The sequence below is a fragment of the Thamnophis elegans genome, chromosome 9, assembly GCF_009769535.1.
Source record: "Thamnophis elegans isolate rThaEle1 chromosome 9, rThaEle1.pri, whole genome shotgun sequence".
Lineage (NCBI taxonomy): Eukaryota > Metazoa > Chordata > Lepidosauria > Squamata > Colubridae > Thamnophis > Thamnophis elegans.
In genome coordinates, this window is record NC_045549.1 from 58,097,284 (window position 1) to 58,111,963 (window position 14,680).

A 14,680-nucleotide genomic window follows, 5' to 3' on the forward strand; every position below is an offset into this window, starting at 1 on the left:
ATTATTATACAATTGTATCACAGCAGCCAATTGTTTTGCCGGATTTGGCATTGGTTACTAGCCGGGCCCCACCCAGGGGCCTAGGACGTCATAACGTATTTTCGTAATATGCGTGCTGATCCAAGCAGTGCGGCTTTTTGCATTTGACTGATGGTGATTTTGTCAATTTTTAACTGTTTTAAATGTAATTCCAGTGCTTTTGGAATAGCACCCAGTGTGCCAATTACCACTGGAATTACCACTGCTGGTTTGTGCCATAGTCGTTGAATTTCAATTTTTAAGTCCTGGTATTTTGTGATTTTTTCATGTTCCTTCTCAGCGACCCTGCTATCACCTGGTATTGCAATGTCTATGATTGTGACCTTATTTTTCTCAACCAATGTGATGTCTGGTGTATTATGCGCCAGTATTTTGTCTGTTTGTATGCGAAAATCCCACAAGATCTTGACCATCTGATTTTCAGTGACTTTTTCAGGTTGATGTTCCCACCAGTTTGTTGCTGTTTTAATATTATAATTTTTGCACAAATTCCAATGGATCATTTGTGCTACTGAATTGTGCCGCAATTTATAATCAGTCTGCGTGATTTTTTTACAGCAGCTGAGTATGTGATCAACAGTTTCATCAGCTTCTTTGCAAAGTCTGCATTTGGCATCATCAGAGGATTTTTCGATTTTGGCCTTAATGGCATTTGTGCGGATAGCTTGTTCTTGCGCAGCCAGGATTAGTGACTCTGTTTCTTTCTTTAATGTACCTGTTGTTAACCATAACCAAGTTTGTTCACTGTCCACTTTATCTTTTATTTTTTCCAGAAATTGGCCATGCAGTGCTTTGTTCTGCCAACTCTCCATTCTTGATTTTATCACATGTTTTCTGTATTCTTGTTTCATCTGTTGGGCCTTCAGTAGATTTTTGTTCTTTACTTCGATTAATAGATGTTCTTGACTTTCTTTTAAATAATCAGCCAGTGCATGTTTTTCCTAACTCTGTTGGTGTACTCTTGCCTGACAATAGTTTTTACTTCTCCATGCTTGATATTATCCAACTGCAGAATGCCTAAGTATTTGTAGGCTTCATTTTCGTTGCATTTAATTAGTTGGCAATAATAATAATAATAATAATAATAATAATAATAATAATAATATTTTGCTATTGCTGTCAAGGAAGTATTGACAAGGCCATTGATAGAGTTAGGGGGCCTCCTGTGAAATTTGCACAGATTCTGCACACACCTAGAACATCTATTGCTGAAACTGGATTGCACCAGGACACAGTGCAAAAGATTCTCTTGATCTTATGTTATATCCTGGTATTATGTTACATACATTAAATAAATAAATAAATACATACATACATACATACATACATACATACATACATACATACATACATACAGCAAGAAAGCAAGAAAAACTTGTAGGAAAAATATACAAATTGATGAAAGGATGCTATCAAATGTCTGGGTGATACTTGTATCTCCTCAAATGAGTATTTTCTTTTAGGCAACTTGTTTTTCAGGTTCAGTATTCCAAATGACAAATGATATTTTTTCACAACAGAGAATAAATGAATCAATCAAGGTAAGTTATATTTTTTTAAAAAGTAGAATGATCTCTCACCCCCGTTATAGGGAGGTAATTAAGAAGTAATTAAATATATCATAGAAAAATAAAATGAATTTCAAAAGTATGTTGATAAATAAGTTTTCTTAAGTTTATCTCATATTTATTTTAATTCATAAGCTCTTCCAAAGAAACATGGAAGAAACAAAGCAAAATAATGCTGCCTTTGGCAGCAATGGAAAAAAGTTTAGAGAGCCTTTGATGATCACAAATTGATAGAATAGGATGCAATTTACTCAATTCTTATCAAGGTACATCAATGAAAAAATTAATTTACTTCTACATAGTTAACATTTCTTGCATGAAATAATTAGTCCAATATTGGCTGCTATTGAAACTTAATTTAATAGGATGCAAATTTAAAGGCACTGGGTTAGAAGATTGTTTTTAAAAAGCCTCAAATACTGAATAGAAAATGTGTGAAGATTTGATTGTTACCCCTTGATAACTTCTTTGTATAAAGTCTTTCTGAATGAATCCATAAGGGATCAATAGTGTCTCACTGACTGATAATTTCCACTTCATTATGAAAATATTTTTTTCCTCTTGCTATCAATAATGCCATTCAAAAATATGTCAGCTACATCTTCTCCCTCCACTACCTAATTCTGTCCTGAGTTACACTACAGGATTAAAATCTTCATATAACATAAACAACAAAATTAATGTTTAAAATTGTCACCCACAGACCATCAATGTTGTCACTTCTCTTGCTGTTCTGCCTATTGCTATATTCAAACATGACTTTAAAAATCATCACAAACAGTAATAATTGTTACACTTGATACATTTGCTCTAGCAGCTTTTTAATATGAATTTATTTGGACTATCTGCAAGTTTTTATTGTACGCTAAGTCACAATTAATGATTAGCATTGACAAACATGTAGCTATGAAACATGTCACTTGCTGCAAACTCCCATGTTTTTAATTGCCTTTTCAACCATTTTCACTTTGTCTCCTAAAGAATTACCCAGCAAAGAGCAAGCAAATTTATCTAAACCTGAAATGGAAGAATCTTACCTGTGATAGATTTAATTGTGTCAGTAGATGCTGTATGTCCAAGTAGGTCATATTGAACTAAACTAGAAGACTCTTCAGGGACTTCCACTGAATTTTTTGGCCCTTTTGTCCAGGTGTAGATCATTTCGCTCTTTGGATATGCATCTGAACAAGATGTATTTAGAAAAAAAATAATGGACAAAATATTTGTCTTAAGAACTTATCTTAAAACCCAGTGAAAGCATTCCTGTTGCTTTCAGGGGCACCAGCTTTCTTTTTTGACAAAGATACAAGCCTGTGGCTATTCACTGACCTGTTTCTTACAACAAGAACAAAAATTGAGCTTTAGTACCATAAGTAAAATGTCAAAATGGGGACTTACAGCTTCCAAATTTTAGCGGACAGGCATGTCCATCCATTGGGAAATCCACCAATCTCATGGGACATTCAGCACTTATGGTGAGCCTATAGGAACCATGTAAAATTAGTCCTGACATAGGATAGTACATCAGCAATTATTAAATCATGTAAATGTACAGAATATATAAAGCGGGTACCTCATTGTATATAGAATGGTGCCATTTCTCATAATTCTAAATAGTTTATTTGGGGCTGTCATGTTATGAGACACAGATTTTTTTCCATTCCGAAAGAAAGTATCTGGGGTCCACACTTTGTTAACCATCAAGTTGTTTAATCTTAGAATTTCAATGGGACTATCATATTTTAATCTCTTGTCAACCCATGTCTGACGAAAGAAAACATCCATTGTATATTCCTATAATAATTGGGAAGCAAATTAAACAATGTTATACAGTACATGCATTTTCCCAAGAATAAATCAGTGATAGGAAACTACAAAATCCCTAAACACATTTCTATCAATTCGATAGAACTATGTACATCTTAATACTTTAATTTTCCACATTAGTTATATAAATAAATTATTAAACATACTAAATCAAAATAATTACTGTAATCTAATAGAATGGCAAGAAGCATGTAATTAAACTTGTTCAGAATTGGAAACGAAATGATAAATTCACTAACATATGTTATTGATTTTATGTCCATGCTATTTTGTTTTGTTTTTTACAAATGATTAAAATTTGAACTGGGAATATATTGTATGCTTATAGCAAACAAATGAAAAAAATGTTATTGAATTGCAATCAGTAAAAACATCATAGGGGTAAACAAAAAGTGAATATTTCCCACAAAATAGTAAATCTTCTAACTTCACCACCATTTATATATAAGATACATATGGAAGTTTGTAAATCTTGCAGAATCGTTTTAACTGGGCCCTCAACATCTAGGCACACTGCTCACTAGGGAAGACTCCTGCATTAAGACATTCACAAAAAGTCTTTAAAAATCAAGATGGTGGCCTGATCAAGGCTTTCCCCTTTCTTAAAATCTGTCAGGAGAGGAGGTTCGATCTTATAATTCTGGGCACCATTTCTATCTCTATCTGGGGATGGTTACACAACTATTGCAATGTTTTACAAGTGTCAAAACTGAATTAAAATGCATAGGGTAGAATGCAATTTCTAAAAAATTCAGTTCTTCCTTTATTATTCTTTTAAAACTGCTATTGCAAGAAAATTGCTTACACATACAGCATATAAGTAATGCCTGGTATAACTGGAAATTTCAGTGGTATTTCTGAACTAAATATCAAGGAACTGGTACACAGGATCAGGCTATTTCTTGCCTTTCCTCCCAGGCAAATGGGATGATTTCACTTAATTATACAGATTCATCATATCTTGATTGGCTTCAGTCAAGCCCCTATCTTTACCAAGACAATTTTTTGAGTTTTTTCCTTTTTTAAAATATGGAAAGACCAGAACAGAAGCTGTGATAGCCATATGTAAAAAAAACCCTGAAAATAAGTTTCTGGTAATCTGTTCTTTTTTGCATGAATAACAGGTGAGTCCCAAAACCCTTCATTTAGTCACACACTTAGTACTAGGTTTAATTTTTTTCTTCCTCAAACCTATCATAATACTCATACTCACCATTTCTACATCAGAAACAGGTCCAAAACTTGTGACATAGATATCTGTTTTGACTTCAGTGACAGGACCTAATGTATAAAAAGATAGTAACCAAGGAGAATTGAATTGTTCCACATAAAAAAACCAGGAAAAACTATGCAGACAAATAATGCCAAGATTTACAGAAACAATTCATTGGCCTCATTTTAGGAAAATGAAGCACTTATATGTGGCAGCTGTATTTACAGATTCCTGTGTAACATGGATTTCCATATACTTTTACATATTTTCCTTTGTTTATGCAAATACAATTCATTTTATAGTTTCTCTCTTTCTGTGTTTCTGTGTGTCTCTCTCTGTCTCTCTCCCTATATGACTCTCTCTTTCTCTCTGTGTGTCTCTTGTCTCTCTGTCTGTCTGTCTCTCTGATTCTGATTCTCCGGCACCTCATCTCTGGCTGTGCAGTGGAGGGCAAGTGCCCAGCCTAACCCTCAAGTTCCCAAGGCACCAGGATCCAGCAGCCCAGCAAACGGTGGGATTCAAATAATTTAACAACCGGTTCTCCTGAAGTGGTGCAAACTGGCTGAATCCCCACCACTGAGCCCAGCCCAGCCCAGCCCAACTTCCCTGAGGGGGCACCAGGCCACACTTACCTCCTCCTCGAGGCTGCTGCTATGCTTGCTCTCCTTGGCCGGGTTGCTCATGGCTGATGTGGGATGGCAAACCGCATGGGTCAAAGCGAGACCCACTCCCTCTCCATGCAAGGAGACCTGGCTTTGTAAGCAAAGCATCCTCAGCGATAGGCTGGAGACTACCAAGTGTGGCCAGGAGCAGGGGGAAGTGGGTGGTGAGGGCAGTGGGGCTGACCCTCTCTCCCTCTCATTCCAAACTCCTTCCTTCCTTCCTTTATTTCATCTTCTTCCTTCCTTTCACCCATCCATCCACCCACCCATCCATCCTTCCTTCTTTCCTTCCTTCCTTACCTTCCTTCCTACCTCTTTACCTCCTTCCTGCCTCCCTCCTTCTCATTCCCATATTTCCTCTCTCCCTCCCTCCAGGAGCAGATGAGGGGAGGGGGAGATGGCGGCAGCACTGCTGGTGGCTGTGGCTCTCCCACGTGAGGTGGGAGGTGGAGCTGTCCTAGTGAAAGAAGTGCTTATGGACTGTGGGGCCAGCAGGTAAGTCTGGGCAGCAAGCAGGCCATGGAGGCAATGGAGGCCCTGGTGGGGCACAGTGGGTGCCCTGGAGGCCCAGCGCTGCTGCTGGAGCTCTACATGCTCTACTACAACTGGAAAATGGTCAGTCTGTGGGGCAAGACGGTGCTCATGACAGGTCAGCTGTGTGCCAGCTCTCACATGGTCACCACATCCTGTGCACATGCCATGGGAGAGTGCCCGGCCAGACTGGGGTGGGTCAAGGCCAAGGTGGCGGGGGCCAACCCCTTGCCATCTCCAGGGCAGCCCCATGGACAAGATCTAACCATGTAATTCAGAGCATTCAAGTATGAATTAGCAGAAACATTTGAAGTTTTTAAACTATTGAACTTTTGCTGGGCATCTATCTCAGAGCTGCAGGTTAAAACAGGCAAAAAAAATTACATGAAGTTTTACAAAGATAGGTAATCAGAATTCAGGATTCCATTAAATAAACCACTAATTTATTCTTGCATCAAGATTTACAAAAATTATGCTCATCAGATAAGGAATATCAAAAGGACACAGTTGGGCTCAACTATTACAGTCTTCTCTGAAGCCAATATGAAATGAATCAAGATACTTTGCTTCCTCCACAATTGCTGATAGTTGTGTGGTCACCATATTTTAGAAGTTGAAAATTATTCTTAATACTAATATTATGAAAACCAGAAAATATACTGTATATCCTGAATGTCATCTAAGAACTCAAAATAATTGTCGTATAATGGTTTCAGTTAACTAGTTTCACAAGGGCAGACATACTTAGCTTTAGTACTTTGTTTCTAATTAAAAATCTTGTATTCTTGTGATTAAAGAAAGGGAGGAATAGGTTATTGCAACTAAAAATAGCAGTGAAACTGAAGAATGGATAACAAAGCATTCCAAGACTCATTGTCTAAATGTCCAGAATCCAATTGTTACTATACTGATGAACCTACTTTAATGGCTTTACTGGTCTTCCAAGTCTTGCAAATTAGCAGTTCTACAATGATGGATCACCCATTAAGAAGCAATACATCCCCATCTTAGGAAAGATTACAAATTTAGAAGAATGCAACTGTGCAATGTGTCAGGTAGAGACGAAGGAAATGTAACAACAGGTACTCAGAGAATAGGTAGGGCAGAGAAAAGGCAGGAGGAGAGAATGAATGAATGAATGAATTGGTTTATTTATAGGCCGCCCTTTTCCCTGAGGGGACTCAGGGCGGCTAACAACTCATAGGAAGGGAGATACAGACAATAACATATAACATTACATATAATTAAAAAGTAAACAACATTCATCCAACATTCGGGTGGGGGCAGATCAATCTCTACCCCCAGGCCTGGCAGGATAGCCAGTTCTTGAGGTCTGCGCGGAAGGTCTGAAGGGTGGTGAGGGTACAGATCTCCACGGGGAGCTCGTTCCAGAGGGTCGGAGCTACCACTGAAAAGGCTCTCCTCTGCGTAGTAGCCAGCCGGCACTGGCTGGCAGATGGCACTCGGAGGAGGCCTAATCTATGAGATCTAATCGGTCTCGAGGAGGTAATCGGCAGGAGGCGGTCTCCCAAGTACCCAGATCCACTACCATGGAGGGCTTTATAGGTGGTAAGAAGCACCTTGAAGCGCACACGGAGATCAACAGGTAGCCAGTGCAGCTCGCGGAGGATAGGTGTTATGTGGGTGAACCGAGGTGCACCCACAATCACTCGCGCGGCCGCATTCTGGACTAGCTGAAGTCGCCGGATGCTCTTCAAGGGCAGCCCCATGTAGAGCACGTTGCAGTATTCCAGCCTAGAGGTCACAAGGGCGCGAGTGACTGTTGTGAGTGCCTCCCGATTCAGGTAGGGTCGCAACTGGCGCACCAGGCGAACCTGGGCGAATGCCCCCCTGGTCACAGCCGACAGGTGGTGCTCAAAGGTCAGCTGTGGATCCAGGAGGACTCCCAAGTTGCGAACCCTGTCTGAGGGGTGTAAAATTTGGCCCCCCAGCCTGAGTGATGGAATGCTAGCCAAATTGTTGGGAGGGAAACACAACAGCCACTCGGTCTTTTCTGGGTTGAGTACAAGCTTGTTAGCCCGCATCCAGTCTCTAATGGCCTCAAGACCCTGGTTCATCACGTCCACCGCTTCATTGAGTTGGCACGGGGCGGACAGATACAGCTGTGTATCGTCCGCATATTGATGGTATCTTATCCCGTGCCTCCGAATGATCTCGCCCAGCGGTTTCATGTAGATGTTAAATAGTATGGGGGACAGGACCGACCCCTGCGGCAACCCATATGTTAGGGGCCTCATGGTCGATCTCTGTCCCCCGACCAACACCGACTGCGACCTGTCCGAGAGGTAGGAGGAGAACCACTGCAGAACAGTGCCTCCCACCCCCACCTCCCGCAGTCGTCGCAGAAGGATACCATGGTCGATGGTATCGAAAGCCGCTGAGAGGTCAAGAAGAACCAAGATGGAGGGATGACCTCCATCCCTGGCTCTCCAGAGATCATCGGTCAATGCAACCAAAGCGGTTTCTGTGCTGTAACCAGGTCTGAAGCCGGACTGGAAGGGGTCCAGGTATTCGGCTTCCTCCAAGGACCGCTGAAGCTGGTAGGCCACCACCTTCTCAACAACCTTCCCAATAAAGGGGAGGTTGGAGACTGGACGATAGTTGTTAAGTACAGCTGGATCCAGAGATGGTTTCTTCAGGAGGGGTCTCACCACCGCCGTTTTAAGTGCGGCGGGGAAGTGCCCCTCCCGAAGCGAGGCGGTAATAACCGCTTGGATCCAGCTCCGTGTCACCTCCCTGCAGTTAGCTACCAGCCAGGAGGGACACGGGTCCAGTACACAGGTAGAGGCACTCACAGCCCTCATGGCCTTGTCCACGTCCCCGGGGGTAACGTCCTGAAACTCAACCCAGCGCTGGTCTACCAAGTCGTCCACTCGTGCCTCGGCTGGGTCTGCAAGAGTGGAGTCCAGATCCGACCGAAACCGAGCAACTTTGTCCACCAAGAACTGGGCATAGTCTTCAGCCCTACCCTGCAAGGGGTCCCCCGTATCCCTCTTATTTAAGAGGGAACGGGTTATCCTAAACAGGGCGGCTGGACGGGACTCGGCGGACGCAACCAAGGAGGCAATGTATGCTCTTTTTGTTGCCCTAAGTGCCCTGATGTATTCCTTGGTGCAGGTTGTTAAAAGTGCTCGGTTCGATTCGGATCTATCGGACCTCCACAGGTGCTCTAGGCGTCTCCTTCGGCGTTTCCTCTCCCGGAGCTCCTCGGTGAACCAAGGAGGCCTCCGGGATCCACCACCTCGGAGTGGCCGTAGTGGCGCAATCCGGTCAAGGGACTCCGATGCTGCCGAGTGCCAGGCAGCAACCAGAGTTTCTACCGGATTGTGGGCGAGAGTGTCAGGAATAACCCCAAGCTCCGTCTGGAACCTCAAGGGGTCCATAAGTCGCTTGGGGCGGAACCACTTGGTCGGTTCCTCCTCCCTGCAGTGGGGGTTTGGTCTCCGGAAGTCAAGCCTCAGTAGGCAGTGGTCTGACCACGACAGGGGTATGATCTCATTACCCCTCAGACCAAGATCACAACTCCACTGCTCCGAGAGAAATACGAGGTCGAGCGTGTGACCCGCTGAGTGGGTAGGGCCCCGAATTATCTGGGTCAAGCCCATGGCTGTCATGGAAGCCATGAACTCCCGCGCCCCATCAGAGTGTTCACCGAGTGTAGGCAAGTTGAAGTCCCCCAGGACCATAAGCCTGGGGAACTCAACTGCCAGCTCAGCTACCGACTCGAGGAGCGAGGGGAGGGCTGCTGCAACGCAGTTGGGAGGCAGGTACGTTAACAGCAGGCCCACTTGACCCTTGAGGTCCAACTTCAGCAGCAGGGACTCACACCCAACAAGCTCCGGAGCAGGGATCCTACGAGGAACAAAAGACTCCCGAATAACAATAGCCACACCCCCACCCCTTCCCTGAGCTCTCGGCTGATGAAGCACCTGAAATCCTTCTGGGCACATTTCTACGAGGGGGACTCCTCCCTCCGGGCCCAGCCAGGTTTCAGTAATACACGCCAGGTCTGCCCCCTCGTCTAAAATTAAGTCCCGGACGAGGGGAGCTTTGTGGACAACAGACCTGGCGTTTAGTGACAACAGCCGGAGACCAGGGTCCTTGTTACTCGCGCCATCTGGTCTCGGAGTGGGACTCATAGGGCTGGAAGGAGGGATCTCTATTACGTAGCGATCCCTCCTTCCCCGGTAATGGCCAGCCCTAAAGTCCCCGCCATATCTGCCCCTCCCCGTTACGACCGTAATGCTCCGACCCACTCCCGTGTCTGTGGTCCCCCCACCCACACCTATAGCTCCCGCATTCCATGCCAGGCCCTCCGAATCAGACACACTCATTCGTTCGCTCAATCAATCCCCACGTTAGATAGATTACTTGTGAGGAGAAAGCCTCAGGCTTCTTGATGGGCTACACCAGAAGCTGGCTATTTAGCACAGCAGATAGATGGAAGTGATGATGGAAACAACGTGTTCACTTCCTAACTGCGTTTTCTGGTCATTGTGATTCTTGTCTTGCTTTGGATCGTGCCTTTTGGACTCTGGACTTTTCTTGCCTCATGAAATCTCTTGTATTGTGTATTTAATTTTGCCTGGTGGATTTATTTTGATTGGGAAACTTTCAAGTGCCTTGTGGACTCATTGGCCATTGCTCTGAGGACTAGCATTGGTTTGCTTGTGGCTGGACTTAATAGGGACAGTTCTGGGTTTTTGGTGAAAGATGTTGCTGGGGAATATTAATAAATCCACTAAACCACAGTTAGGTGTGTATGAGACACCTAGCCTGCAGGCCGCCAATTTGACATCCCTGCTCTAAAAGAATGCAAGTAACCTGCTGTCTGCAAGGAATATAAATTCTTCCATTCCCCACCATCTATTCAGAGTTGAAGCAGCTACTTGAATGAGAAGTGAAACATGTCAGAATATTCATGAACTGGCAGGACATGGTAACAAGATCAGCCAATATATAGGCATGGCAACTGAGTCAGCCAATGGAAACTATTTGATGACTGAGAGCTATGCCAGATGGCTCGGGTGGGGATCTCTTCCAAGCTCTTTCCCCTCGGTACTGGTTTCTGGCCATGTCAATCTCCACTTCTTTGGCCAGGATGTACCAGTCATGTAGGTGGTCTGGGGCCCCTCGAGCCAGGCAGGAATGGTAGAGATCATCATTCAGGCAATCTTTGAACCAGATCACTAGGATGTCTTCTGGCCAGTCCACTCTGCACGTGAGATCTTAGAACTCTTTAGTGTATTCAGCTACCAGCCAGCACCCGTTTCATAGTTCTGATGTGATCGCAAGCTAGCAGAGAGCCATCATGAATCGTCCACAGTTCAGGGGTGTCAGCATTGTGGAGGGTCACCATTCAGCGGGCAGCTGCCCCTTCCAAGGTGAAGAATTGGACCTGAGCGCTCTGGGTCTGGAAATCCTTCCTGTACTCCTGCCTATACATGAGGACATGCGCCAGGAAAAAACCCAGTTGCTGCGGGTCGCCATAGTACTTCACTCTAAAGTGGGGGTTTTCCTCTCTAGTTGTGGCACTCTGGGCTGGCCAGGAATGATTGCAATGGCTGGTGGTCTGCAGGGTGGGTTCACCTGGATGGCTGCTGCCCCCACTGTCACGTCTGCTTGTCCTGCTGCTGCTGGATCTGCAGCAGCGGCCCCAGCCTCATTGGTTGCTGCTGCTGCCTTGATTCTGGTGTTGATCTAATCCCCCCCCCCCGGTTCTGATGTTTTCAAGAGCCTCCATCACGAGGTGCATAACATTTCTCTTGAGGTGGTCATCTCCTCCCAGTTCTTCAATCGGCTCTACCTGATTGGATAGGGCTTCTAGAGTGATCCCTCGGATTCCTCCATCCCAGTTATCTTTCTTCCCCACTCCAATCAACCATCAGGGCTTTGTGGGGGCCTCCAAACTGGACTTGATGTCTTTGATGGGGCAGAAGGAGCTGGCTTCTGGCTGGGGTTTCACCCCAGCATTCTCCCTCTCCTTGCTCGCCCTTTGCTTGGACAATGTATACAGAGTCCCCTCAGAAGAATGTTGGCTTTTCTGGGTTGACCAATTTTTCAGACCCTGCTTTATGTAAGGTCCTGACTCTACTCCCCAATCAAGAAAGTATGGACTCTTGTGATAGCAGTATTTCAAAATGAACCTTTTATTGAAAGGGAATGATTGCAAGACAAAACCAATTCAGGGTCTGAGTTCTCCCCAGGCAATTCCATTAGGATAGAAACCCCTCAGTTCGATGTTGAATGAGCCAATCCACAGGCGTGAAGATGTTGTGGAAATGGACATCTTGAGCAAGATATAAGGATTCGTTCCAATGCATTTCTTCTGTGAAGCTTCCAAACTGAAAGAGAACAGATGACGCTCTCCCCTTGTACATCCGCCAAGGTAGTGGTGAAATCTAAAAAAATTCCTACTGGTTCTGTGGGCATGGCTTGGGGGGAGGTTCATGTGACTGGGTGGACATGGCTATGTAGTCATGTGATTGGGGTCAAAAGACAGAAACTCACTTTAACAATGTCCTGTGGAGCAGGAGGTTGGACTAGATGACCTCCAAGTCCCTTCCAGCCCTGGATTGCTGTGCTATTTCAAGGTATCATCTGAAGTTGCGTCTAGTGCCAGGTTTGTGGTCCTTCCTCCCTCTCCTTTTTCCCTCCCTCTCTTCCCTCCCTTTTTTCTCCCATCTTTCTTTCTTTCGCAGCAATCAGAAGAAAAAGAGACACACTAAGATGAAAGAAGATGGATGGAAGTAGAATGACTTCAGGAATGAGGTCCAAGCCCACCCAGATTGAATGTATGGTGCATTGTTTTTAAATTGTTTCTTTTTAAATTGTTTCTTTTTAAATTGTTCTTTATTTTAACTTCTTATATTAACTTTTTCTGTAAGCCGCCCGGAGTCCTACGGGATTGGGAGGCATATAAATCTATTAAAAGTTAAAGTTAATCTTTAGAATAATATACCCTAATGTATTTGATTTAGATAAAATAGTAAGGTACAAAGATTTATTAAACGACTAAGGAAATTTAAAAACAAATCAAGAACTTTAATACCAAAGAATTGATATAGATTGATGGCTGTATTTACAAATTCAGTCAAGATACAAAAAAGATGTAGAAAGTTGTGGTTTTTACAGGGAACAAGAAGAACTTGATAAAATATTACAGGAGTAAGGAAAAAAATGATAAAAAAGCATATTGAGATTTAAGAGGGAAGAAGAAACGGTTAAAGAAACTATGATAATTTGTGCAAAAATTTTTGGATACACCATTGAATTGTGGGGGGAAATTATAAACTAACAATGTCAGAAGTATATAAATAAAATTTACATAAAATGTTTTATCGTTGACACTTGCCCCCAGCAAGAATAGCGAAAATGTTCCCCAAAAGCCCAGCAGAATGCTGGAAACGTAAACAGAAGCAAGGAACACATTTCCACATGTGGTGGACATGCCCAGGAGCAAAGAAATTTTGGAAAAAGATAAAAAAATGGCTAGAGAAAATTACCAAATGACAAATAGATGTAAAACCGGAATTATATTTATTAGGTATATTAAGAGGAAACGATTGTAAAAAACCACAATATATCATGTTGCACATAATAATAGCGGCCAGAATCATATATGCGCAAAACTGGAAAAATGATAGCATGATGGAATGGTGATAAAAGTGTTAGACTGTGCAGAGATGGATAGGCTAACAGTAGAAATAAAAGAAAGAGGAGAAACAGAATACAGTTTGATTTGGGTCACATGGTATAATTGGTTAGCGAATAGAAGTAAAGATCAAGAATGTTAAAATAAATTAAGAAATGACAAAAATGTAATATATAGTGATATGGTGTTCTGTATAAAATAGATACATACATAGAAGGAAAGGAAGAATAATGTAAATAAGTTGTATGTATATATGAGATATATAGATATTGGAGTATTGTAAAGATTAAAATTGTGATACAAAATGAAGAAACTGTGTTCTGGTTTGGGCACTCAATGCCACAAAGGTTACCATCACTGGTATAGGGTCTCCTGCTTGAGTAGAAGTTGGACTAGAAGATCTCTGAGGTCTCTTCCAAATCGCTTATTCTTGTTTTTTTTAATATTTATTTAAAATATAACTTGCTGATTGGAAAATTCTTGAAGTCTTAAAGTCTACATAATCTTCTGGGCCTGTTACTCCAATCGCTGTCTCCTGCCAGTGTTTTCCTCAAGAACCGATAGTACACTCTATACTGCAGTAGTTAGGCTACACTTGAAATACTGTATGCAATTCTGGTCACCACAAGACAAAATATTTTGAGACTTAGAAAGAGTGCAGAGAAGAACAATGAAGATGATTATGGGGCTAAACCAAATCAACACAAGAATATTTGAAAGTAACCAGAACAGAAACATCTTTCTTATTCCTGACTTAGGAAGGTCATCTGTAGAAAGTAGAGGGCAAACTGCTTTTTCAATCTTCTTCACTCAGCTTACCACCAAGATAGAAAGAAAGATGGTAATGAGCCAGATTCATGATTAGGACACCTGTCCAAAGAGGATAGTGCTAAGAATAGCAGCTAATTTTGCCAAGGTTTCCAACCAAGAGACAGATGGTATTGATTTCTGTCACTGTCAACATGAAGAAGGCGTCAACTTGCAATTAATACTTCCATACTTGTTTTGCAGTCCCTTGACTCATAGAGTTTGGCAGGCTGGATAGCTGCCCGAAAGAGTGATCAACCTCATTTCATTTTTCACATGTTACTCAAAATTTTATTTTCTGTCCACATTAATAATTAACAATTATTACCTTGTGTATCTACAGATGATTTTTTTTTAC

At 42.7% G+C, this 14,680-nt stretch overlaps 1 protein-coding gene across 1 annotated transcript in view; it reads right to left on the reverse strand.

The window, feature by feature from the left end:
- The window catches only part of LOC116512868 (gamma-aminobutyric acid receptor subunit alpha-4-like), a 93,557-nt gene that overhangs the window by 61,776 nt on the left and 17,101 nt on the right, over positions 1-14,680 (reverse strand). The window contains exons 3-6 of the mRNA XM_032223536.1: positions 4,648-4,715; positions 3,181-3,401; positions 3,006-3,088; positions 2,645-2,788 (exon numbers count right to left, since the gene is read on the reverse strand). Of these exons, the coding sequence (XP_032079427.1) occupies positions 2,645-2,788; positions 3,006-3,088; positions 3,181-3,401; positions 4,648-4,715 (516 nt within the window). The remainder of the gene's footprint in view (positions 1-2,644; positions 2,789-3,005; positions 3,089-3,180; positions 3,402-4,647; positions 4,716-14,680) is intronic.